The following is a 25,323-nucleotide window of genomic DNA, read 5'->3' as shown; positions in this document are numbered from 1 at the left end:
CCTGGAGCTTGACGGGTGAAGGTTGACCTTGGGACCTTGCCTGTTTTTGTTAGAACAGAGAATAACATTTGTTTTGGTGAAGGTTTACAGGAACATGGTGACCTGATTGTGACTTCAGCTCAAGAACAAAGGATCTGACAACAAGAAGTTTGTAACAACAAACCATGGCCATCCCTCACCTTTCCTATAAAAGGGCTTTGCTGAAAGCTTTCTGGGAGTTCAAGGTTTTTAGGGCATAAGCCACTCATCTCCTTGCATGGCCCTGCAAGAAACCTTTCTTTGTGCCAAGTTCTGACATTTTAGTATTGTTTGGCCTCACTGTGTGTTGGTCACATGGATTTGTGTTTGGTAACATTTTCACCAAAAAACAAAAACAAAAACCCACCTCTGTACTTCTTCATGATTATTAAAGAGATCTGGTTACGTGGACCTGCGAGGTACTGGAATGTCTTATTCTGAGTATAAGGTTAAGGAGCTTTGTGAACTGAATTGGGGCCCACCTTGATCCAACAATGTTTGACTGCAATAATGTCTAATTTTTACTCTCTAGGAGAATATGTCGTCATGACAACCCACTTCCACCTCAAGCGAAAAATTGGCTACTTTGTGATCCAGACCTACTTGCCATGTATCATGACTGTCATCCTGTCACAAGTGTCTTTCTGGCTCAACAGAGAGTCTGTCCCTGCCCGCACGGTCTTTGGTGAGTGTTGTTTTATGAAGAATAGGGTCGGGGGACATTTGCAAAGTGTTATGATGAACAGTCAGAGTAGGGGTAAGGATGGTAGAAGAATCATTACTGTAGTGAATGGGAGAAACACCTGAGCCTAGCATTAGTAACTAAGTCATCATACCTTGGTATGTTCAGCAACTGAATTATTAAAAGTGGGAATAAGAAGAGTATTGGAACATTAAGGTTTACTGAAATGCTTCCTATCTCAGTCAGGTTTGCTTCCAGAGCTGGAGAGGGATGGAACTTTCAGTGAAATAGAGAGGAAATTAGTGGGCAGAGCTGGAGAAAGGGAAGGGGAGAAACTAAGCTGAAGACAGAGAAGTAGATTGGGGCTTTTTAATAACCCAGCTTTTTATATGACCATCTGACTTTGCTGCTTCCTCTCTAGCCTTTTTCAAAGTATGAATTGTCTGATATTCAGTAAGAGCTACAAAGTTGGAAGGTTTTTACAAGAATACCTATAATTAGAGAAATTTTTTTCACTATGAATTGACTGTTGTCTAGGAAGAGATTTGCATAACTTTAGCACTTTTCCATGAGAGACTTAAAGCACATAAACTGTTTTCTGTACGTTTTTCTCATTGTAAGATTTTTTTTAGGAGATAAACATTAATTGACTCTTAATCCACTAAATTGTATTCACATACTTTGATATACTGAGTATTCCCAAAGAAGGCCAGTATTTCCTACAGAGATATTGAAGCTATACTGTGTAATTAAAGAATAAATGATATTTCAGAAAGAAGAAGCATTTTAGGTCAGGTAGAAGAGGAGACAGTAGTGGAGAAAGAAAGAGAAATAATCTGTAAAGTAAGAAAAAAATGAGAAACGGTGTGATATCATGGAAATCAAAAGAGGCGAGCATTCAAGAAGCAGGGAATAATCAACTGGGGTGAATTCTGTGTGTTTAGGTAAAATGCAGATAAAAACTATATTTGGGATCATGATATGCTTGGTTGCTAGTGATTTGAAAAGAACAGCTCTAATGAAGTTGAGGGGTGCATAATCTATATAGGAGTAGATTATATTTGCCCAATTTTTGGAAATGTTGCAAACTAGATACCTTGAAAAAAATCTTCCTGTACAAAATCCTTAAAAAAAAAACAGATAGAACATAGAAAACATTCTTTTTTAATATCTGAGCTCATAAATCAAACACTCAGTGGCCCAAATGGAAGAAGGAACTGAAAACTGGAATGTTAATAACATGAGCTGGTACTGTTGTAGCAGGAAAATGGATCGATGGATGGACTACTTATCTTGGTAGATAAGAGTTTGAGTTTTAAGGTTACACAAGAAAGGCTTTTAGCTTGAGTGAAATTAAGGGTTAGAACTAGGATTGTGGTAGGCTTAATAATGGTCCCTAGTGATACCTATATTCTAATCTCTGGAATTTGTGAATGTTACATTATATGACAAAAGGACTTTACAGATTTGTTCTAAGTTAAGAATTTTGAGATGGGGAGATTATCTTGCATTATCTCTAGCAACTTTAGTTGGGTGGGACAGACATACATTATCAAAGAAGCATACTAGACTTTTAGAAGTACTCAGAGGAAGGAAGAGGGCAGGCACAGAACAGCTTTGTAGAAGAGTCTTAAAAGAGAAGCCCTGGGTGGCAGGCCTGGATCTTTTAAAATGCCAAACCTCTTTTTCCATCCATGAAGTACACCAGATGCTTGATTGAGGGCCCTACCAGCTCTGACTAGCTAAGAACTCTTCACAAGATGACAGTTTTAATTAAGCCTTGGAGGCTAGAGTTCTAAACATCTCCACTGAGATATGGTACCTAAACACTTGTGTTGCAGTATGGTTCTCTTGATCCGTGCTTTGGCACTGTTAACAATGTACCAGTGTGGACAATTGCATTTGCTGATAACCATAAATTAGATAACTTGTTTGTTCCATGAATCACTTGCTCGGTGTGATCAGAGGATTACTGAGCTTTAGATCCATTCTCAGAGCTTACCAGGCTACAAATTCAGATTTTGTTATGAGGTCCTAGCTGTATGGCTTGTTCCTGACAGAGCTTAAATTGTCTTGTCACTAATCAGCCTTGACAATTCTCTGCTCAGTTTGTGTAAAGGTGCTCCTTTAGGGTCTCTTTGTTGAAACTGTATTAAGTTTTTGCCAGTCTGGATTTTGACTTATATAGTAAATGTGTAAGTAAGGTATTCAAAGAATCAAGATATGAAAGGAGGCTCCAGAGACTGCAGCACACATGGCTGACTCTCTGGGTAGAGTTAATAGTTAATAGGCCTCATCTGCTTGCTTTTTGATATAACATATCTCACCCCATTAGGACTACGTTCCATACCCTACTTGACCCAGGCTCATAAGGGTCACACTCTCCATCTTCTTGAGGAATCCAACACTTAGAAAGAGGTTCTGACTATTCCTTCTTACTAAATTCTGGATGGATTTGGGTACACAACTGCATCATCAAAATTCTGGAGGAGACTGTAGGGAATATTTATATAGATGGGAAGAACGAAGGCAAGGAGATATTAAGGAAATTTCCCAAGATACAAAACCAGTAAGTAGTAGAACTCAGGACTTCCTACTTCTAGTGTAGGTATTCAAGACTGGGGCATCCCAGGTGGCTCAGCAGTGAAGAATCCACCTGCCACTGCAGGAGACATGGGTTCGATCCCTGGTCAGGAAGATCCCCAGTAGAAGGGAATGGCTACCCACTCCAGTATTCTTGCCTGGGAAATCCCATGGACAGAGGACCCTGGTGGGTTGCAGTCCATGGGCTTGCAAAAGAGTCAGACACAACTTCACAACTAAAAAACAATAACATTTAAGACTGGAACTCTTACTAACAATGACAAAATTAGTATTATAATATTATTGTTAAAATGTGACAATAATTCAGTTCAGTTCAGTCACTCAATCGTGTCTGACTTTTTGTGATCCCATGAACTGAAGCACACCAGGCTTCCCTATCCATCACCAACTCCTGGAGCCTACCCACACTCATGTCCATTGAGTTGGTAATGCCATCCAACCATCTCACCCTCTGTCGTCCCCTTCTCCTGCCCTCAATCTTTCCCAGCATCAGGGTTTTTTCAAATGAGTCAGTTCTTCACATCAGGTGGCCAAAGTATTGGAGTTTCAGCTTCAGTATTAGTCCTTCCAATGAACACCCAGGACTGATCTTTAGGATGGACTTGTTGGATCTTCTTGCAGTCCAAGGGACTCTCAAGAATCTTCTGCAACACCACAGTTCAAAAGCATCAATTCTTTGGCACTCAGCTTTCCTTATAGTCCAACTCTCACATCCACACATGACTACTGGAAAAACCATAGCCTTGACTAGATGGACCTTTGTTGGCAAAGTAATGTCTCTGCTTTTAAATATGCTGTCTAGGTTGGTCATAACTTTCCTTCCAAGGAGTAAGCGTCTTTTAATTTCATGGCTGCAGTCACCATCTGCACTGATTTTGGAGATCCCCAAAAATAGTCAGCCACTGTTTCCACTGTTTCCCCATCTATTTGCCATGAAGTGGTTAACAATATGTTAATATGTTAACCACAACACTATATAGTTCATGTGCATATCTAAACTATGACAGATTACAAAAATTTTTTTAATATAATTTAAAAATGAGTAAAAGAAAGTCTTAAATTTAGGTTAATAAATACCACCAAGAAAAAGAATCAACTGATTTAAAACCAAGCTCTGGTTTGGCAAAAACTCATAAGAAATAGATGTGAGAATAGTTTTGGTTGCTCATGAATTCAATAGGACCTAGACTGTGATGTAGCTAAAGGACAGTTTTTCTACAATAGTTTGTTGTGTTATCAGGGGAATAGTGTCCACAACAAATTAAATGAATCTCCAGCTAATATCAGACCATGTCCTGAGTCTTAGCCTAAGTTCTGGTCTGTTGAGAAGGCATCTTACCAGAATGGAGAAGGAGGAGAAACAAAAGAAGGAGCTTGTCATGTTCTAGAGATGAACAGACTCACAAGGAACCACGGCCACTCTCTCCAACTTTCTGAAGTCCTGTCCCAGAAAGAAAAAATCAGGGTTTCTTTTCTTACGTCTCCAGACAGAACCTCTGAGATCAGTCAGTGGATTAGGAGTTAGAGGAAGGCAGGTTTCAGCATAAGGTAGACTTTTCTAATTAGAAAGCTCTATTACACTGAAATAGGTTACCTACAACCTAGTCTTCAATGGAAATGTTTAAGCTGAGGTTAAAGGGCAACTCTTAAATGCTATACTGGAGATTCCTATTCCTGTGATAATTGGGATGGGGTGGTTACTACGTAGAACCATTCCATTTTGACATTATCTGGTTTTTTTTTTTTTTTTTTAAAGAGGGCATTTTGGGTGGGTTTAGCTCCTCCTTTCAAGGAGGAAGATGGTGATATCATCAGGTACACTCAATGTCTTTTAGTGGCAACTAGTTCTTATTTTCTCTCTCCCTAGGTGTCACCACTGTTCTCACCATGACCACCTTGAGTATCAGTGCCAGAAACTCCTTACCTAAAGTGGCATATGCGACGGCCATGGATTGGTTCATAGCCGTGTGTTATGCCTTTGTATTTTCTGCGCTGATTGAGTTTGCGACCGTGAACTACTTCACAAAGCGGAGTTGGGCTTGGGAAGGCAAGAAGGTGCCAGAGGCCCTGGAGATGAAGGTAAGATACAGGAAAGGTGGGGGCTGGGAAGCATTCCCTGAGAGAACTGTATTGGAACCAGGAGTGGGCAGCCTGCAGCCTGTGGGAACTGGCCAGGGCTGTGTGCTATTCACTGGGGTCATCAATCCAATTCTCAACTGGAATGCTTCTTGGCAGTGTGGAGTGTTTGCTGGGGGCAAAGAAAAGAGGGTTGGTATCATGGAGGGCTGATGCCTTGTGGTGAGGGATCAAACCTAAGTGTGATACTGCTGAACCCAAGGGGAATATGTTGTACTTACAAAGTCACCCAGAAGAGTGGTCTTTATCTTCCACCCAGAGAACAGTCTCTAGGGCCACTTTTGCCCCTCATTTTGGCAATATGTTCCCATTACCATCAAACAAAAATGATCATCATTCCTTCTGTGTCTTTGCTAATTTTTACTCTCTACCTGGAATGTTCTTTTCTTATTTTCCTGCCTGATAAAGACCTGCTCAGTCTTTAAGAACCAGATGAAATGCTATTTTTCTCCATAGAAGCTTTCCAGAATCATGAGATAGCTTCAGCTTTTTTCTGGGGGTGGGTAAGGTTGCTCATGATATGAAAAGCATTTATTTGCATTAGAGCTATTTGTCTGCTTCCTCACTAGACTGAACTTCTTGAGGGCAGGGACTTGCCTGCATTTGTCTAACTAGTTAGCATCTGTGTACAGCATCTGACTCATAGTAAAAGCTGAATAAATGTTAATTGGATTAATGGATGAGAAGAAAGAAAAAAATCCCAGTAAACCACCTGGAGTTGGTAGGAATAGAAAAACATAAATACAGTAAAATCAGGTTTGGTATCCTTGACTGCTTTAAAAGAGTTGAGATCTCTAGCTGTAGATGAAGACTAACCCACGATGCTAAAAAGAATGGGCAGATGTGGCCCCAGAATCATGGAGAAGAGAAAACATAATGAAGATTTTTCAAACTGGAGGAATAGAATCCATAGAATATAGACTGGTGAGTTGGAAAATTTTTAGAATAGATCTTAACTATTTATTTAGATAAAATGTATTAACTCTTTGCTATAAATCATGAAGAAATAAGTATATTTCTTCTTCCTCCATCTACTCTACCATAGGAATTTCTTGGTTGGTTTTATTATTATTCTTAGTCTAGTTGTTAACATTTGTATCCTTAAAATATATTTACCCATCTAATGCTTGATTCATCAGTTATAAACCAGGTCTGTTGATCCCTCACCCACTGCAAGATATAAGGAAATTATTATACTTATCCTGCTTCTCACCTTTGCTTTCTACCAGTTCCTGTCATTGCTCAACTTTTGTTATACAACTGTTTCCACATTGTCAAGTTTTATAGTATTTACATGCTTTTATGCAGTCATAATTTCTGTATTTTACTACTCACAGTTCTATATTTAAAAAGATTCTCTTCTCAAAATAGTCCTCTTATCCATTTTTATGTTCATCGCTTAGTTACCTCAAGGCTATCCTCTGGAAGTTTCTTTAGGAAGTGTTCGTGGGAACCATATTTCCTACTATCTTATGTCAGTAATGCCTAACATTACTGACAATCTTACATGTATAAAATTATCTGTCAGTTTTGTTTATACTTGAATTATATTTGGGCTGTTGTACAATTTGTGGGTTGCATTCTCTTTCTCTAACATCCACATAGACATTGGTTGCTATTTTCGGTTCTAGAACTGAATATTGTTATGAGGAAATTTAAAACCACCCTGAGAAGCTTTCACATAATGAGGAGATGATTTTATGGCTTAGAAACCCATATGCATGTGTCTTTTATTTACAAGGATAGATCTTGATCTATCTGTATGAATTTTTCCTAGGACAGCATGTTGCCCTTAACTCTATAGATTCACAACTGTCCTTGTTTCAGGAAAGCTTTCCTGAAACACATCTTTGCTCTGTTACCTTCCTAAAAGCACAGATTATACATATAATATAACTTTATAATCCTTATTTACCATTATTCTCTGGTAATTTCCAACTGTTCTTATCCATTTTATTTTTCTCAAGCCTGTCTTCTGTGTCTCTGAACATTTTCACCGTGTCCTCCTTCATTTCTATAGTAATAGTATTTTTCCTTATATTAATTTTACGATTTCTGCTGACTTAGCTTTTAATGTATTCTGTTTGTTTTGTGTGTTGTTATGCAGTTCTTTATTGGTTCTTTCCCCTCATTGTAACGTATTTTGCATCAGTAACATATTTTTCAACTGTTACTTGAAGTTGTATTAGAAGACTTCTTTACTAACACTGCTATGTGTGAAAGTATCATTTTGGGGAGGGACTGAGACAATGAATAGGATAGTTGTGAGTGGTTGAGAATAAGTAGTTTAAAGTTAATAGTTTGACCATCATCCGTTATCTATATAAATTCTTATAAATAATCCACAAGAAAGGCCTCTATGTATGGTGTAGTGTGTGCGTGCTTGTGTACATATGTGTAATATTGTACCCTTTAATGTTTCCAGTCTCTACCTCCTCACTACTATGTGGTAATCAAACAGTATTCCAGGATGTTCTCACTACCAGCCTGAAAACCATTTGTTTCAAAACAGAGGTCATTTGTTTTTCACTCAGGTCCTGCCATCCACATTTTAGGACTCTGTTCTTGGCCTGAAATCTAGAATATTAGGCATCCTCAATGTCTTCTTCACCCTGATCCAATTTTTACTGCATTTGGGAGCCCTTACGTTTTGGGGTGAGGGTTAAAAATACTTCCAATTTTCATCAAAGATGGAGTTTTGGTTTCATATATCATTTTCCTTATTTTGGTTGGTTCCAGAGAAGAAAAGGAAGCAAAGATGTCCTTATTCTGACATATTAAACTGAAAGACCCTTATTAAACAAATGTTTTAAGAGCAGTTTGCACTAACTACTGACATATAGCCTGATTTAACTAAGAAGAAATAGTGCCAAACTAACCTTAAGAAAATTCATGGAAAGTTTACTAGACTGGTAAAACAGGAAATATACAGACTTTATCAAGACATCTAACTTTTTAAAATTATGTCTTCATGAAGAAGAAATAGCAGTTGAAAAAATATTACAATTATGCTGATGTAATTGGTTGACCAATTGAAGTCAAATATAATCTGATTGATGGATGGACATCAACCTGAATGGATATTGCTCTAATAAGCCACAAGGCTTTATCTTTGACCCTCCACAGATTCTTTACCATCTGAGCTACCAGGGAAGCCCTCTTAAATTCTGTCATCTGTGACTTAAATAAAGATACATAATATAGGAGATTCAAATTTGTAAGCTGGCATTAATAAAAAAGAGTATCTTTTGAAGTAGAGTCCAAGAGAATTTCTGAAGTTTGAAAGAATAGACTGAAACCAAAAGGTTAACATTTCTAAATACAACAGATTTTTACACATATATTCCAAAAAAGTTCACGGATAAAAAAGGTTAACAAAGATTTGCATGTTATAAATAAGATGCTATGATATAGGGAAAGAACACATTTAATGTAGGCCATCCATGTGGTGTAACTCTTGAAAAGCCAAATTTGATTTGAGTCTGAGTTAGGAGTTACCTAGAACAAATGAGATGATAAACCCCTTTTATTCTGTACAGGTTGTACCATGTTTAAAATATGCTGTTCCAGTTTGGCTACTACAATGGAGAAAGGACAGATGCATTAAGGCAATGATGATTGCTAATTTCAGATATCTAAAAGGCAGTCATAAATACCTTATGAAATATGTGGTAGACTTGTTTTTTGTGATTGGAAAGAGATGCAGTGGTGGCTTGAGGGTAGAAAGAGCACTTGAACAGTGTAGCTGTCAAAAATGATAACCGTTTCTCCAATTCCAAGGAGTGCTGAAAATGAAAAAAAAAAAAAAAAAGAACAAAAAGAATCATCTAAAAGTCTTCTGCAGAGATGGTGATCTTAGTATTCCTCCTTAGTTCTGTCAATCAATTTAAGTTATTGAAAGGATGTTGATGAGAGTTGAAAAAAACTATGAAATGTATAAAAATGGATTTCTAATATGCGGGTACTATGTTTTGTGCACGCTGCTACAATATGAAGGAACTAACAGAACCGCTGACCCACAGAAAAAAACGAAGTGCATTAAAAGTAAAAAACAGTGCAATTTAACTATAACTTATTTGCTTCCTTTAGAGAGACATATTAAGCCTTATTTGCCTCATAAAACTAGAATAGGGGAGCACAAAACTGTTTAAAACTAATATAAATTATCCAAAAGTCTATTTCTGATCTGTACTATGGTCAAGGATTAGACAGAATGTGAGGGGAAAGATAAAGGAAAGGAAAAGAAGGGATAGGTAGGAACAAATACCTCATTTTCAAATGAAGACAAATGACTACCTTATAATAGCACTCAATGAACTGTGGGCTTCTGAGGAACAGCTACACATTTTATCACCACTTCCTTTAAAAATCCCACTAAAATGAGGGTAAAGAAATAAAACAGGTATAAACCCACAAGTACCAGGAGCACTGAAGAGGACTTTCAGTCAGACAAGAGATTGTAATGCATTTTTTTAAGAAAAATGAATGTGGAAAGACGAATAAGAACTGATTTATCAAGTTGGAGAGAGCTATAACCCTGGAGAAACTCAGCATTCAAGGTGCTTCATACAACAGACAATAAATCATGGGGGTGCAATTAAGGGGACTGAATAAAGGCCTGTGTACAGAGTAGTCAAGACCCCAGAGCCTGCCAGCATTTAATATGTCAACAGCCAGATGTATAGTTTCCTAAAGACGAGCAGACGTTTCTTTTCTAAAGAAGCTGAATGTCTCCATAGAAAAGACCTTAATACAGTGACATTCTGGGGTATCCCATAAAATGACCTCCCTCCAGATAGCATAGTTTACCAGTCAACAAGCCCAGCTCAGGCACACTAAACATACAGACATCTTTTATGTTGCCAAATAATACTATGATATGAAGCATTATCAAAGTGAAATTTGTAATAGAGAAAAGTAAAGATTCAAAAAAAACTCATCTTGGCAGGAACAGAAATAATTTAGGGAATTAAAGAGAACCTAAGAAAAACAAAAGTAAATCTTATCTTATATTTATAAATATAGCATATACATAAAATAAGGAGGATGCTAATATAAAAGGAAATCAGAGAATAAGGAAGAGCTTCTGAAATGAAAAATAACCACCAAGTGGTAATGAAGCCGATCCAATAAGGAAGGGCAACAACCTCCATGAACACAGAAGACAAGCCACACAAGGGGTTCCAACCCCAAAACAAAGGCTGTGCCAAAAACCAAGAGGCTGCTTTGGGGACAAAGACCCCAGTGAAGGCAGTACTCTGCAAACAACTCAGAGGCCAAGCCTTTCTGGGGAAATGTCTCCAGGGTTTCACAATGTAACAAGAAATAGAGGTTTCCACAGATGCTGCGGTTCTCTCTGTCCCAGCTGTGGGGTTGGTGGCCTGAGCTAGGAGAGGAAAAAAAGCAGTTTTCACTCAGTTTCAGTTCCCTGCTCGAGGTGCTGACCCAAATCCCTGCCACAAGAGGGTCAGTCTGAATATACAAACCCTATTTGGTTGTGTGATCCTCTCAATAATTTGTGAAAAAAAGTGAAATTGTTAGTCACTCAGTCGTGTCTGACTCTTTGCAACCCATGGACTGTAGCCCATCAGGCTCCTCTGTCCATGGGATTTCCCAGGCAAGGATGCTGGAGTGGATTACCATTTCCTTCTCCAGGGGATCTTCCCAACCCAGGGATCAAGCCTGGGTCTCCTGCATTGCAGGCAGATTCTTTACCATCTGAAACACCAGGGAAACCCCAATAATCAGCTCTAGCTTGTTTCATAACTTTCCTGGCTTTGCTTGATCTGTTAGCACTTTTTCTCAAGACATTGCAGCATTTCTGCCAGGCAGTATTTATGCATTTGTTAACGAAAATCAAGATGTGACTAAAGATCAGAAGCTCAGTAGCAACCTATGTTGTAGCAGTGATGTCAGTCCATTGTCTTCAGAGAGTTAATGTTGAAAACAAAATTCTTATTGATCAGACAAACATGGTCTGCTGAAGACACATGCACTTTTGTAGAGTTTAACATTTTGTGTTTTTCTGAAGAAAATATACATATATACATATGTTGCTTTATTTGAAACAAAATATGATGCATTTGAAAAAATAACTGCCAAAATGAAAGTTACAATAGACATGGGAAAATAAACTGAAAAAAAAAAATCTTTCTACAAGTAAGGTAAAAAGGAAATAATTGACAAATGAAAAGAAGAGGTTAAGGGACTTAGGGATGAATCCAGGAAATTCATCCAACTCAGAACCTGCAGAATGAGTGAACAGAGAAATTGGAACAAAGGAAATTAGCAAAGAACTAATATAAGACATGTTTACAAAAGGAAAGATATAAGCCTCCAGATTGAAAGTGTTCTCATAGGCCCACATAAAGTCACGTCATCTTGAGATTTTAGAAAACCAGGGATAAATGGTAGACTAAAGAGATTCTAGAAAGGCAATAAGTGTTATTTACAAAGAAATGATTAGCAGAATGGCATCAGACTTCCATTGGATGCTGGAAGACAGTGGAGCTGTAAATCTAGATCTGAAGGACAAATGATTTTCAACCTTGAATCCTGTGCCTAGCCAAAGTATCACTTACATGGAAAGGTAGTTATTTTCAGACCTGCTAGAACTCAGAAATGTCACTTCTCATGGATTCCACCTTAGGAGAATACAGGAGAATATGTTCTATTAAAACGAAAGTAGAACGAAAAAGATAAAGACACTGGACCAGAGAAGAGGGTATCCTACAGAAGAGATAGATGAAGGGAATTCCTAAGATGAAAGCTATGTAGCAAGCAAACCTGGAGAAGAACCCAGTGCAATTTGTAGCAAGAGGCTAGAGGTATTTATCCAGTCCTTTATAATGATGTTACCATTGATTATTGATTGCACTAGAAAGATTGCTATAATCGTATGGAAGATGGAGGAAGGGTTGCATAAGTGAGATAAATCAGCATGAAAATATGAATGGTTATGTATAACACTGATAGCAGTATAAGCATATTACTTAGAAATATATAAATATTAGAAAGTTTAGAAAATTAAAATAAAGATAGAAAGTTAAAAATAATTATGTTGTAGGACAAGGTTGGGTTACAGGCATTATAAGTTTTACATTTATTTCTTTTTAACTATGTGCATTATTACCTAGATTATATTTTTTGAAAATTAAAAGAGCAAATTAAAATGAAGAAATAAAACTATATTTTAAAAAAGACAATTATTATTCTTAGAAGTTCTTTTAAAATATAAATTCTTACCTAAATTTTGGAAACACAGTAATTCTTATGCTTTTTTCTTATTTTCAAATAAGAAATTTGAATGCTCTAGAATAACATTTTATTTTACATTAGAAAATACTCAACTTCCATCCATAATTTAGAAAAGTTTAGTTTTTTATCATTAATGGCTTTTTAAAATTTCTAGCATTCCTGTAAAAACAGCCATAAATCAAGTCACCACTTGGTATGTTCTCTCTGGGGTGAATGATATTCACTCTGGGTTAATTTGTATTCATAAAGTGGTAGCCTTCTCACCCTTTTCTACAGTAGATATAAATGCCCTGACAACACACATACTCTATCAGTGGTGAGTTGATTGAAACAGAAACAAACGGGATCAGTCAAGATGGCAGAGAAGAAAGACCCAGCGCTCACCTCCTCTCAAAAGCACACCAAAATCACAACTATTTGCAGAACAACCATCCATGGAAAAGATCAAAATTTACCAGAAAAGACCTTCTACAACTAAAGATATGAAGAAGGAACCAAACAAGACAGGTGGAGTTGTGATATAGGCAAGTCTTATACCTTGGGTGGGCAATCCACAAACGAGAGGAATATTACCATTACAGAGGTTCTCTCCTAGGAGTGAGGGGTCTGAGCCCCAAGGTGGGCTCCATAACCTGTGGGTCATATGCCAGGAAAATGAACCCCCAGAGCATTTGGCTTTGAAGACCAGTAATGCATACAATTGAGAGTCCCAGAGAGCTGGGGGAAAATAGAGACTTCACTCACATGCTCTGGGATTCAGGGCAAAAGCAGTAATAGGAGGCTGGGTCAGACCCACCTGCTGATCTTGGAGAGTCTCCTGGAGAAACCAGGGGCAACTGCAGCTCCCCCTGGGGACATAGACACTGGTGGCAGCCATTCTGGAGAATTCATTCTACCATGTAGACACTGGTGCTGGCAAACTCCATTTTGGAATCCTCCCTCTAACTTATTAACCTCAGGACCCAGCCCCGCCCTGGCCCAACAGTCTATAGGTGCCAGTTCTAGGACACCTCATACCAAGCAAATAACTGGGCATGGACACAGGTCTACCCACCAACAGATAAACACAGAGTCGGACATGACTGAGCGACTTTACTTCCACTTTTCACTTTCATGCATTGGAGAAGGCAATGGCAACCCACTCCAGTGTTCTTGCGTGGAGAATCCCAGGAACGGGGGAGCCTGGTGGGCTGCCGTCTCAGGGGTCGCACAGAGTTGAACACGACTGAAGCGACTTAGCAGCAGCAGCAGCAGATAATATTTGAGTCTCATCCGCTCTTTCCTTTCTCATCCACTGGCCCCAGGTCCATCCCCACATATGGTCTGGATATCCCCTACCCTCTCTTGCACCTGCATTTTCTCCCCATTCTATTGGCTTACTGACCTCTTCCTAATCCAGCATGTTCCCTTCCTCTTTTGAATTCACTTGACTCAGCATTTGTGCCTTTCTGTGTTTTTTTCGTGTTCTCCCTTATATTTTAGTTCTCTCTTATTTTAATTAATCTTCATTAGACAGCCTAAAATTTATCATCTTAACTGTTTTTAATAAGTATGTTCACAGTATTGTACAAGCAACTTTCAGAACTTTTTCATCCTGCAAAACTGAAACTCTATCCCCATGACACCAGAAATTCCAATCCTCCTCTCCACTCTCCCCCTGGCAACCTCCCTTCTACTTTCTGTCTCTAGCAATCTGACTTCTCTAAGTACTGAATACAACTGGAATCATATTTGTCTTTGTGACTGGCTTATTTTATTTAGCATAACATCCTCAAGGTTCATTCATGCTATAGCATGCATCAGAATTTCCTTTAAGGCTGAATAATATCCCATTATATGGATAGACCACATTTTATTCATCCATTCTTCTCTCTATGCATACTTGGGTTGCTGTCATCTTTTGGCTAGTGAGAATTATGCTGCTATGAACATGGGTGTACTCATATCTCTTTAAGACCTTGCTTTCATTTGAGGTGGGCAATATACTCCAAAGTAGAATTTCTGGGTCATATTTTAATTTTTTGAGGATCTGATGTACCATTTTTCATAGCAGCTGCACCATTTTACATTCCCGACAGCACATAAGGGGTCAAATTTCTCCATATCCTTGTCTACACTTGTTATTTCCTTTTTTTATTGTTACTGTTATTGTTCTTATTTTTAATAGTAGGCACCCTAATGGGTATGAGGTGGTATCTCATTTTGACTTTCATTTCTATTATGATATTAAGCATAATATTAAGCATCTTTTCACATCTTTATTGGCCATTTCTATATCTTCCTTTGAAAAATGTCTGTTTTAAAACCCATTTTAAAAATTGGGTTGTTTGGGTGTAAAAATTGGGTCTTTGTCTGATTTGTCTTTGAATCTAACATAGCATACACTCCATTACTTTACCCACTTCTGAAAACTGGGGTTCAGGAAAGTTGGATGGATGTTAGGTTAACACAGTCATAGGACTTTATCTGCATATACTTTGAGGTCCTGGAGGTCTCAAGTACATTCACGGCTTCAGCTAACCCTCTAATTAGCACTTCTGAAAACAATTAACATGAACGTCATCTGAGAAAAACTCTAAAGTTGTTGGACATGCATTAGTCCATAAAAGTTTTCACTACCTCATCCCCAGTCCACATGAGGTAGCTTTCTAGAAGGAAAAATGTCCTTCCCTGAGGTCAAAATGCTTGGAGGAATTTGGAAGAGTGAGTTTCAGTTTGGTGGTATGGGAATTACTCCAGGATGAACTATAGAGATATTCTATATATCTTTGTCTGTATAGGAGAAGTCATACTAGATAGGAGAGGTCATACTTCTCAAAAGTTGGAGAAGACTCTTGAAAGTCCCTTGGACTGCGAGGAGATCCAACCAGTCAATCCTAAAGGATATCAGTCCTGAATATTCTTGGGGAGGACTGATGCTGAAGCTGAAGCTCCAATACTTTGGTCACCTGATTCGAAGAACTGACTTGTTGGAAAAGACCCTGGTGCTGGGAAAGATTGAAGGCAGGAGGAGAGGGGATGATATAGGAATAGATGGTTGGATGGCATCACCGACTCGATGGACATGAGTTTCAGCAAGCTCCAGGATTTGGTGATGGACAGGGAAGCCTGACGTGCTGCAGTCCATGAGGTTGCAGAGAATCAGACACAACTGAGCAACTGAACTGAACTGATAGGAGAGGTCAAGACTCAGCAGGAATAAATTAGAAATCACATGAAGAATCTTCAGCTGGGGGGTCAGGTTTCATTCTGTAAACATCTATAATGCAGCTAAGAGCCCAGCATTGGCTCGAGAGGTAGGCACAGAATCATAGCTTGGTCAGAGTTAAGTGACTCTAGTTTGTGTCTATCAAATTCCAGGGTGTAGAGAAGTATTAGAAAACTAGATGCAGAAATGTGAATTGTTAACCATTAATCTCTGCTTCCTGTTTCTGTCTTCTCAGCACTACAACTTTTGCTTTGATTTCCCTTCTTTGACAATTTAGGTAAAAATTATAGTGGCTGATTAAAAAGTTCCATGATGGAAAGGGCGAGGGAAATTAAAAGGTAATTTTCTTTTATTACTTAAAAAATCTGTGATTAAATCAACTGCTGCTTCTCTACGTATAGAACACAAAGTGCCTACAGAGCTAAAGAAAGTGTTTGCTGTTCAGAATGATTATTTCAAAGACTTGGTCATAACCAGCTTATAAGATGACTAAATGAAATAATATATGTGAGTGTGAAAGCTTCTAGCAAAGTCAGGGTAGTGGGTTTTTTTCTTTCTTTTATTTTATTTTATTTTTTGTCTAACCATGAGAAAAAAAGAGATTAGTAAGCAAATGAATAAGTAAGTAGGCAAACAAGCAAAGTGCTCCTTTATTTAATAGCAGAGGCATTTAGCAGCAGGCCTCTATTCACACAATGAATTTGCTAATTATAAGTGAGTCCCATGTAGTATTTAAAGCATTTACAAGGTTGTTAGACTCCCTTAGAGTTCTGTCCCCCTTCCACTTGTAGCAATGTAACTACAATCCTCAAAGAGAGAATGGTTTTGCTTTTTAAGTGTCCTATTAGTCAGACTGTTCATTTACTTAAACCAGCACCCACTTCTTTGTCCCTCTTACCCTCCCTGATGAAAACCCTGAAGCCAGCACAGACAGGCCTTTATTATGTACACTCTCATCTACCTACAGCAGACTCCTTGTCATTCCCCAAAGTAGCAGTGCCCTTGACCTGTGCATTGCCTTGGCTACATCTTCATCTGGTGAGCTCCTGCTCATCTTTCATGACCCAGCTCGCCATCCTCATTGCCTTCTCTGAGCCACCTTTTCCAGCACCTGAAGGTACTTTGCCCCTCCCTCTACTGAATTTCCATCACCCTTTTATTCATATCTCTTAGAATTCTGATCACATTATATGGCAATGGTGTGTTCACAGGGCTCTCCCCCTACACCACCCCCCCCATCACTGGACTGCAAATTCCTACAAAACAAGGAGTGAAACGGACAACTTTTAACCTTCCCACCTATCCTGAAACATCTAGCGTAGTTCTTGGCCCAGTAGATACTCAGTAGCTGTTGGGCAAAAGTTATTATTAGGACCAGGAAGATCAATGGCAGTGTGGCCTAAAGAAAAATAAGTCAGAAAATGGGGGGGACTCAGAAGTAAAGAATAAAGGAAATAGATTAGGAGAAAGGGGGTCAGTAGGAGAGGGCGGGAGTAGAGAAATCCAGGAAGGAAACACGTGCAAAGAAGTAAAACAGATGCTGGGAAGCAAAGTCACGTTGAGAAAGAAAAATTCGAGGTATGTGAAATCAGGGCAACACATTGGTCATCACTTTCCATCAAATACTCTTGGGTATTTTCAAAGCTCATCTGTCCCCACTTTTCCCTTAAAACAAAGAGGGATAAAAGGAAGAAAAGGCCAGAGTGGGAAATGAGGCAGTGAGCTCAGCACTCAGACTATGTCCTCAGCCACTGCCTTTGGCCTCTCCTGTTCCTCAGCCTCTCTCTTCTGACCCAGGCCTGAGCTTTGTCACCTTTTCTCTTTTCTACATGGAAGGTCCATGTATATATAAGTCATATATGTGAGAACAAATGGACACATTTGTGTATGCTTATTTATCATTGAGGTTTTTTTTTTTTTATAATCTGGAAAAGCAAAGATCAGAGTCATAGCAAGCCCCCAGGATCCCTGCCTGTGCTGTCAGAGGGAAGCAGACGGAAGTTCCCTAGAGAGGCTGTCGCAGAGTCAGACACAACTGAGTGACTGAGATGAACTGAACTAGAGAGGCTGTAGCTCCTGCCTGCATGAAGGGTTATAATGATGCATGTTAACATGCTGTAGAATGTATGTCTTTAAGACAAAATGACTTTCAGACTCACCAAGCTCTCTTCCTCACAGGAGATGTGCCACTTGATGGTTGAAGCCTTTTGGAGTTATGTCTCGGGTAACCAAACAGTGTCTCATACCTATAGAACAGTACAGTGCAGCCCTGGTTAAAAGTTGGGAGCCCAGATGGCTAGTGTGGGCTCTGCCACTCAGTCTGAAGCTAAGTTTTCTCATCTGTCAAATGGGAGTAATCTCACACACTTAGGTCGTATGGTTACTGTGAGGATCAAGTCACATGATTGCATAGGATCCTACACATGACCAAGATTTCAGTTTTCCAGTTATTTCTACCACCATTCTTTGATCCTCTCAACAACCCTGCCAAATATTTTGATCCTCATTTTACAGATGAAGAAACTAAAGCTCTAAGGGGAGAAGTCACTTGGCCAAAGGCACAATAGCTAGTAAACCAGGATGATGCAGATTTTGTTTTCAAAGTCATCTTCAATTTATTCCTTTGTACAAAGCTGGCTACTCAGTGCTATTGGCTTCATGGCCCCTCTTTCCTAACTTCCCTCATGTCTCCTCCTCCCCACAGCCTTTGAAGGTGTTCTATATAGTGAATTAATTAGCTTTCCTTTTGTCCCCCCATTCTCCCCTACTTTTTCTGGCCCTTAGAAGAAAACACCAGCAGTCCCGACCAAGAAAACCAGCACCACTTTCAACATCGTGGGAACCACCTATCCCATCAACCTGGCCAAGGACACTGAATTCTCTGCCATCTCCAAGGGCGCTGCTCCAAGCACCTCCTCCACCCCGACAATCATTGCTTCACCCAAGACCACCTGTGTGCAGGATATCCCGACTGAGACCAAGACCTACAACAGTGTCAGCAAGGTTGACAAGATTTCCCGCATCATCTTTCCTGTGCTCTTTGCCATTTTCAATCTGGTCTATTGGGCTACATATGTCAACCGGGAGTCAGCTATCAAGGGCATGATCCGCAAACAGTAGATAGTGGTGGCGCTGCAACCAGAGCACTATATACCCTAGGAAGCATCCAGGCACCCAAACCCCAGGGCTCCCCTTCATGTGTTTCAGGATTCTTCTTTTATAACCCTCTTACCACGCCATGACTCTCAGTTAATATTTAGTAATCTCAGTGAAGAAACAATAACAGAAAAAATTACTTGTCCCTCTAACATTGCTGAGTATGTCCCAATTGGAGCCAAACACTGCCATTTATCCAGTTGCTTATCTTAATCTGCCAGTCTCCCTCAGCTGAGGGCATGGCATGTAATTTACTGCACTCTGCCCACTACAGGAACAACAGGAGACTCTACAGCCTGCAGTGAGAGCCTTGGCTATTGGATAGGTCCAGACTAAGGTGGATTGTTGACTTGTCCAGATCAGATGATTCTGACTCACTAGGGAGCTAGCCTGGGTCTCCAGTGGTCCTGCCTGCCACCTCTCCTGCCCACAACAGGGCCCACTAGGCATAAGTACTGATAACAAAGGCAGGAGCCAGTGCTAACCTCTGAAGATGGCCTGAAACCCCTTTATTGGCTTAGAGGTTAGTGTGGACGATTGAGGCTTACTGCTGTCTACCATGTATTGCCAAAACAGATGGAACCAGTTAGGTCAGCCTGGCACCAAGATGACGAATACCTGCCAGGTCTAGACCCTCAGGAAAATAGTACCGTCTTTGGTATATCTCTCCTCCAGAAAGCCCTTTTAAGCCCTTTGAACCTGTTGTAGCCAGTTGGACATGGCTTAGCTTGGACTCATTACTGCCTATAAACTCTTTAGTAAAAGGATCAAGTATTTGTTTTAATTTATACTAAGAAGGGACATATGCAACAAAATGAGATCAAATGTCTATTTTTTTTTAAAGATTAGAAAGATATGAAAGTCATCTCCTAGCCAAGGCAACTCATCAAATACTGGATGGAGTGAGAAATTTGGGCTTGGTGGTAGTTGAGGCTTGAAGACTGGCTTGGAAAAGAGGGCTACTGGCAGGTGAAAGTCAAGTTCTTCTTTCCATACCCTCCACACTCCAGACCCTAGCCCAAGATCTTTTCTCCTACTTGTCAGGGACCTCTGGTCCTCTCTTGATGCCAATATTAAGAGGGATGAATTGGAGTCTAGTTTACTTTTGAGTCAATTAAATCATTAACCTTATTATCACTTTGATAATATATTATTTAAAGGATTCGATCTCATTTGTTCTTAGCATGAATAAAAGGGACAGTTATAATTGTAAATTTTGTATGAAGTAGACAAACTCAGTTTCAGATGTTTGAATGACTCACCGAGGCTCCTTACAAGTGTCCGTAATAGAGAACTATCATGGACCCCTTTCCAAAGGCCAACATGAAGATAGGACTGAGAATTCAGGTCCATCTAGACCTCAGAATCGGCACCATCTCAACAGGCATGCTGGGTCCTCAATGCAGTTTGGTTGGACACCAAAAAGATTTTTAGAAAGTCACATTGTGTTATCCAAGGAGACCACTTCTTGTCGCCATGGTTCAAGAGAATGAGATGAAGATGGCAGCCCCAGCCACTAGTCCAAAGTATCTGGGAGCCCCTAAGTAATGCCACAGAGGGCACCGAAAGGAGATTCTCCCTGCCCACGCCCTGATCCGTGTTCCTAAGGGGTCTATCATTAGCTGCTGGTTGCCTTTTCACCCATCCTTCCCCCATCTCCTGCTTCCTTGCCATTGCTGGGATAATGCATGCCAGTCCCATTATTCCTAAGACTGTGTCTGTAGGTAAATTCATGACTATAAGAGTGTAGTGTCGTGGCTATGTGGGGATGGGGGGTGGGGGGGTGGGGCTGTTAATGATTGTCTTGTTCATGATTGTCTTAAGGAATTTAGAATGGAAGCCTGACCTTTACCTCTCTGTAGAAATTGTGTTTCCAAATGCTTTGGTGCAATGTTTAGTGGCTGTTTATTAAACTCTTTCTGAATTGTACTCAGGCTAAATAACTTTTTTTGGACACTCTTTGACTAACACAAGTCGTAGTCTGTTTTGGGCTTTCACTCCTATTCTCGTGCCACCCTTACTTAACACCATTGAAATATGCTGGGAAAAAGGTATCCCAAGAACAAGAGATCTGTTACAGCAATCCAAAATGGAACCCATGTGAAAAGACTGCTTTGATTGACTCAGGGGTCTCATTACCCAGTATGACAGAGAAGGAAACACTTGTGTTGGTTCCTCCACTAAATTCACCCACTCCCAGGAAATAAGAGAAAGGCCTTTTCTTTGTAATTGAAAAGGCTTTTTCCCCCGCTTTTCCGTTGATTATTATTTTCCTTAGGCAATAGTTCTCTACAGGTAATAGTTACTAGGCAGAGAGAGAATAAGTGTCTAATTGGTTAGTCTATGTGTTGGGAAATAGATGATGACCTTTATCTGTTACAGAGTTAAGAAAAATCTGGGAAATTATCTTATGAGATGTGCTTGAGGAAATCACTGGGCTTCTAAGGGATGGGGAAAATTTCCTTAGGAGAGCATTTTGAGTCATATAAAAGGTTTTCTTGGGTGAAATAAGACCAGAGACTTGAACAATTTAACCCTCAGTGCATGTTCTAGCCATGTGGTCATCTGATTGATGCCGTCATACTACAGCAATTTCATAATCCTTGACCAATTCAATCATACCCCCCAAACAACCATGAGATACAGGCTCCCTAGCAAAGTTGCCTGCTACCCATATTTAAATGTTGTTTCCTTGAGAAACTTCTAGGACCAGTTTTCCTCTGAAAACTATTCCTTGAGTTTTATGGGAAAGCTGAAGCTGTTCCCATCAGTAATTCTGTTGCTGAGGTTCCCTAGAGTTTGAAACCTTACCCCAAACTGGGACCAATATTGTGAACTTAAGAATCTTATGGTAATAAGAGCTTCAGAGACATACCCCTAGCAGTTCTAGAGGCTACTACAAGAATGTCTAACAAAGTGTAGGCACTTAATACGTATTTTTGAATTGTTGTTGTTCAGTCTCTCAGTCATGTCCGACTCTTTGCAACCTCATGGACTGCAGCACACCAGGCTTCCCTGTCCTACACTATCTCCCAGAGTTTGCTCAAATCCATGTCCATTGAGTCAGTGATGCCATCCAACCATTTCATCCACTGTTACCCGCTTCTCCTCTTGCCCTCAATCTTCAGAAGAGCCTGGTGGGCTACAGTCCATGGAGTCACAAGAGTTGGACATGACTGAGCAACTAAAACCTTATTTGTGAATAAATAAATGCTAACCTAGATGAAAGGTATGTGGGGTGGGGTGGAGGTTCTTCAGGGTGATGTTGGAAAGGAGACTAAACCATGATCAGTGGAGACTGATGGAAGCAAACAAATGCAATATGCAGCCCTCTAAAGCAGCATCCAAGTGTTAATAAATGTACACTATCACTTAAAATAGCTTTTTCCCCCTACTGAATAATTGTTTGCTCCTATGGACTTGTAAATCTGAGGTGTTCGTGTAATGACCTTTTAGTTCCTCATGCTAAAGTATGGTGGGCAGGAGAGCAAGGCATGACTGGGCACCAGGATGCATCTGTGTTATGATACCCTTCAAAGGGCTTCTCACACTGAGCTTGGGAAGGAGGCCCTCTGGAAGTCTGACTCCTTCCTAGAGATCTAGCAGGAGATGGGATGAATGAGAAGGGAAATGGAAGAGGAAGAAAGCATTGGGGAAAATTCTGTCAATGGGGTCTAGAATTGCAGCAAGAATCTCTGTTCAGTCTCAATAGCATCTAATTACACAGGCTCCCTTTTCCCTGGAAACATCATTCATGTGACCGTCCGCTGCACTGAGGCTAAAGGCACCTGCCCTTGTTGACCATGCAAGCTACTGTCTGAAACCTCCTGCCTTTTCCATCACAGAGCGCCTGGGCCTTGTCTACCTTGCTTCTGCCTAAGCTCCAACAATTTGATATTATGAGAAAAACATTGAGACGAATGAACACCTGAATTTCAGTCAGGGCTCAATTCCATATCAATTGCTACATGAAATCATGCAAGTCCCTCCCCTGAGTTGAGAGTTTCCCTATTAGTAAACTGGGGTTCTGATGAGAGCCAAGTCAACGTAAGCGTACCCTTTCTAGCAGCTTCCCTGGTGGTCCACTCTCCCCCGAGTGTCACCACATCCTGGGCACACCCTTCCCCCCACCCCCACCCAGCCCACCTGAGGAACAGAAACACCACCCTTTGATTGCCTATTGTGCAACTCTAGATGGATTGGCCGCTTCAAAAGAATTTGATTAAACACCAAACAAGGAAGCTAAGAGACTAAACGTTGGAATGCAGGGGCCAAACTCTCGGGTCTAATCAGATCAGATCAGATCAGTCGCTCAGTCGTGTCCGACTCCTTGCAACCCCATGAATTGCAGCACGCCAGGCCTCCCTGTCCATCACCAACTCCCGGAGTTCACTCAGACTCACATCCATCGAGTCAGTGATGCCATCCAGCCATCTCATCCTCTGTCGGCCCCTTCTCCTCCTGCCCCCAATCCCTCCCAGCATCAGAGTCTTTTCCAATGAGTCAACCCTTCGCATGAGGTGGCCAAAGTACTGGAGTTTCAGCTTTAGTATCATTCCTTCCAAAGAAATCCCAGGGCTGATCTCCTTCAGGATGGACTGGTTGGATCTCCTTGCAGTCCAAGGGACTCTCAAGAGTCTTCTCCAACACCACAGTTCAAAAGCATCAATTCTTCGGTGCTCAGCTTTCTTCACAGTGACCTCCTTACCACTACCACTGCTACCCTCATCCTCGGGCTGAGCATGTGGTGGAGTCCTGCATCATGATGCACAGTGCTATTAATGGTCCAGCATTAGTCCCAGCATGGGAAAAGTTGGGTCCTACCTTGACAAAATTAAGCAGGTGCTGCTACCAGGCAAGGAGCCCCTAGGGATGCCAAGAGTACAGATTGGGAACGTGAAACACCCCATCTTCGTTTTTTTCCTCCAAAAGTTCAGCTTAGTGGAGAACAGGAACTCTTAGATGGGAACTCCCTAGACTTCAACAGAACTCATAGGATCTGCACACACCATCTCTTCCTTCCCTTGAGACAGGCAAAAGGTGGCCTTCCTCGGTCTCAGGCCAGTCCCTCTTTTATTCTTCATGTCAGCTCCTCTTTTCTAAAGGAATTCTATGCTGTTATCTTCTTTCAATGAAGCTGTTCTTGCTGAGTCACCACTGCCCTGGTTACTAAAACTTAAAGGCATGTTTTAGTTATCTTACTTGACCTGTCAGCAGCACTTGACACTGTTGAGAATGACTCTAATAGCCTTGCATTTTCCTCCCTGCTCCCTCTCCGTTTCTGTTTTTCCTGTTCAACTTCTCCCATCCCTTCCTACACTGTTTTTTCTCTTGTCTCCTCACTCTACACACTCTCCCTGAATGATCTTATCTGTCTTGATAGCTTCAGTTACCACATATTTCAAGTATCTTTTGTTGTGTAACAAACCAGCCCCAAATGTAATAGCACAAACAACAATCATTTAGTATTCCCATGGGCCAGGAATGTTGACGGGGCAACTAACACATGACTTATCTCTATTCTGTGATGCCTGGGACATCAGATGGGAATACTCAAATGAGCCGGGGGTGACCCAACTGACTGGAACATATGAGGATGGAGGATCTACTTTCAAGCTCCATGTGGCAGGGGATTTGGTGGTGAGATGAAGGCATATTAGTTACCCAGTTCTTGTCCTATTCAAGAGGGAAAAGAGTCCTAAACTGAGAAGAGGAGGGCATTCTGTGTGCCCTTCCATGGGGTGGGGTCCTTCACTCACATGTCTAGCCACTGGGCTGTGATGGTTGAAGGACGGTTCAACTAGTACTATTGACTAAAGCATCTATATATAGCCTTTTCTTATGTCTTCCAACAGCATGGCAACTAGGTCCTGAAAGGGAGCATCTCCAGAAGGGGCCTCCAGAGTACAAGTGTTCTAAGAAAACCAGGTAGGAAGCCACATGGCTTCTGCCATCCTCACATGAGGGGTAGCTGCATTCTGTTGGTTACAACAGAGTCACTAAGGCCAGGCCCAATTCAAGAGTTTGGGCACAGACCTCATCTCTTAATGGGAGGAGTGTCAAACAATTTGCAGACATGCTTGAAAACCACCACATCTACTTCATGATGATGACTGCCAAGTCAATATCTCTAGCCTAGTTCTTTCACATCAAATTTAACCTGTTAAAAGCAGTACTGTTTAATTCCTCAACCCACATAATTTTTCCCTTGGACATTCCTTTATCAATAAGTAGAAGCATCATTCACCTAGATGCTCAAGTC

The 25,323-nt window shown here is 40.4% G+C and overlaps 1 protein-coding gene across 1 annotated transcript in view; it reads left to right on the top strand.

The window, feature by feature from the left end:
• The window catches only part of GABRA3 (gamma-aminobutyric acid type A receptor subunit alpha3), a 240,973-nt gene extending 220,155 nt beyond the window's left edge, over nucleotides 1-20,818 (top strand). The window contains exons 8-10 of the mRNA XM_005888785.2: nucleotides 551-703; nucleotides 5,172-5,383; nucleotides 18,690-20,818. Coding sequence (XP_005888847.1) covers nucleotides 551-703; nucleotides 5,172-5,383; nucleotides 18,690-19,025 — 701 coding nt within the window. The 3' untranslated portion in view covers nucleotides 19,026-20,818. The remainder of the gene's footprint in view (nucleotides 1-550; nucleotides 704-5,171; nucleotides 5,384-18,689) is intronic.
• Nucleotides 20,819-25,323: the final 4,505 nt, after the last annotated feature.

This window comes from Bos mutus, chromosome X, assembly GCF_027580195.1.
Source record: "Bos mutus isolate GX-2022 chromosome X, NWIPB_WYAK_1.1, whole genome shotgun sequence".
Classification (NCBI taxonomy): Eukaryota; Metazoa; Chordata; class Mammalia; order Artiodactyla; family Bovidae; genus Bos; species Bos mutus.
The sequence above is the reverse complement of the archived record's forward strand: the minus strand, read 5'-3'. Positions and strand labels throughout refer to the sequence as shown.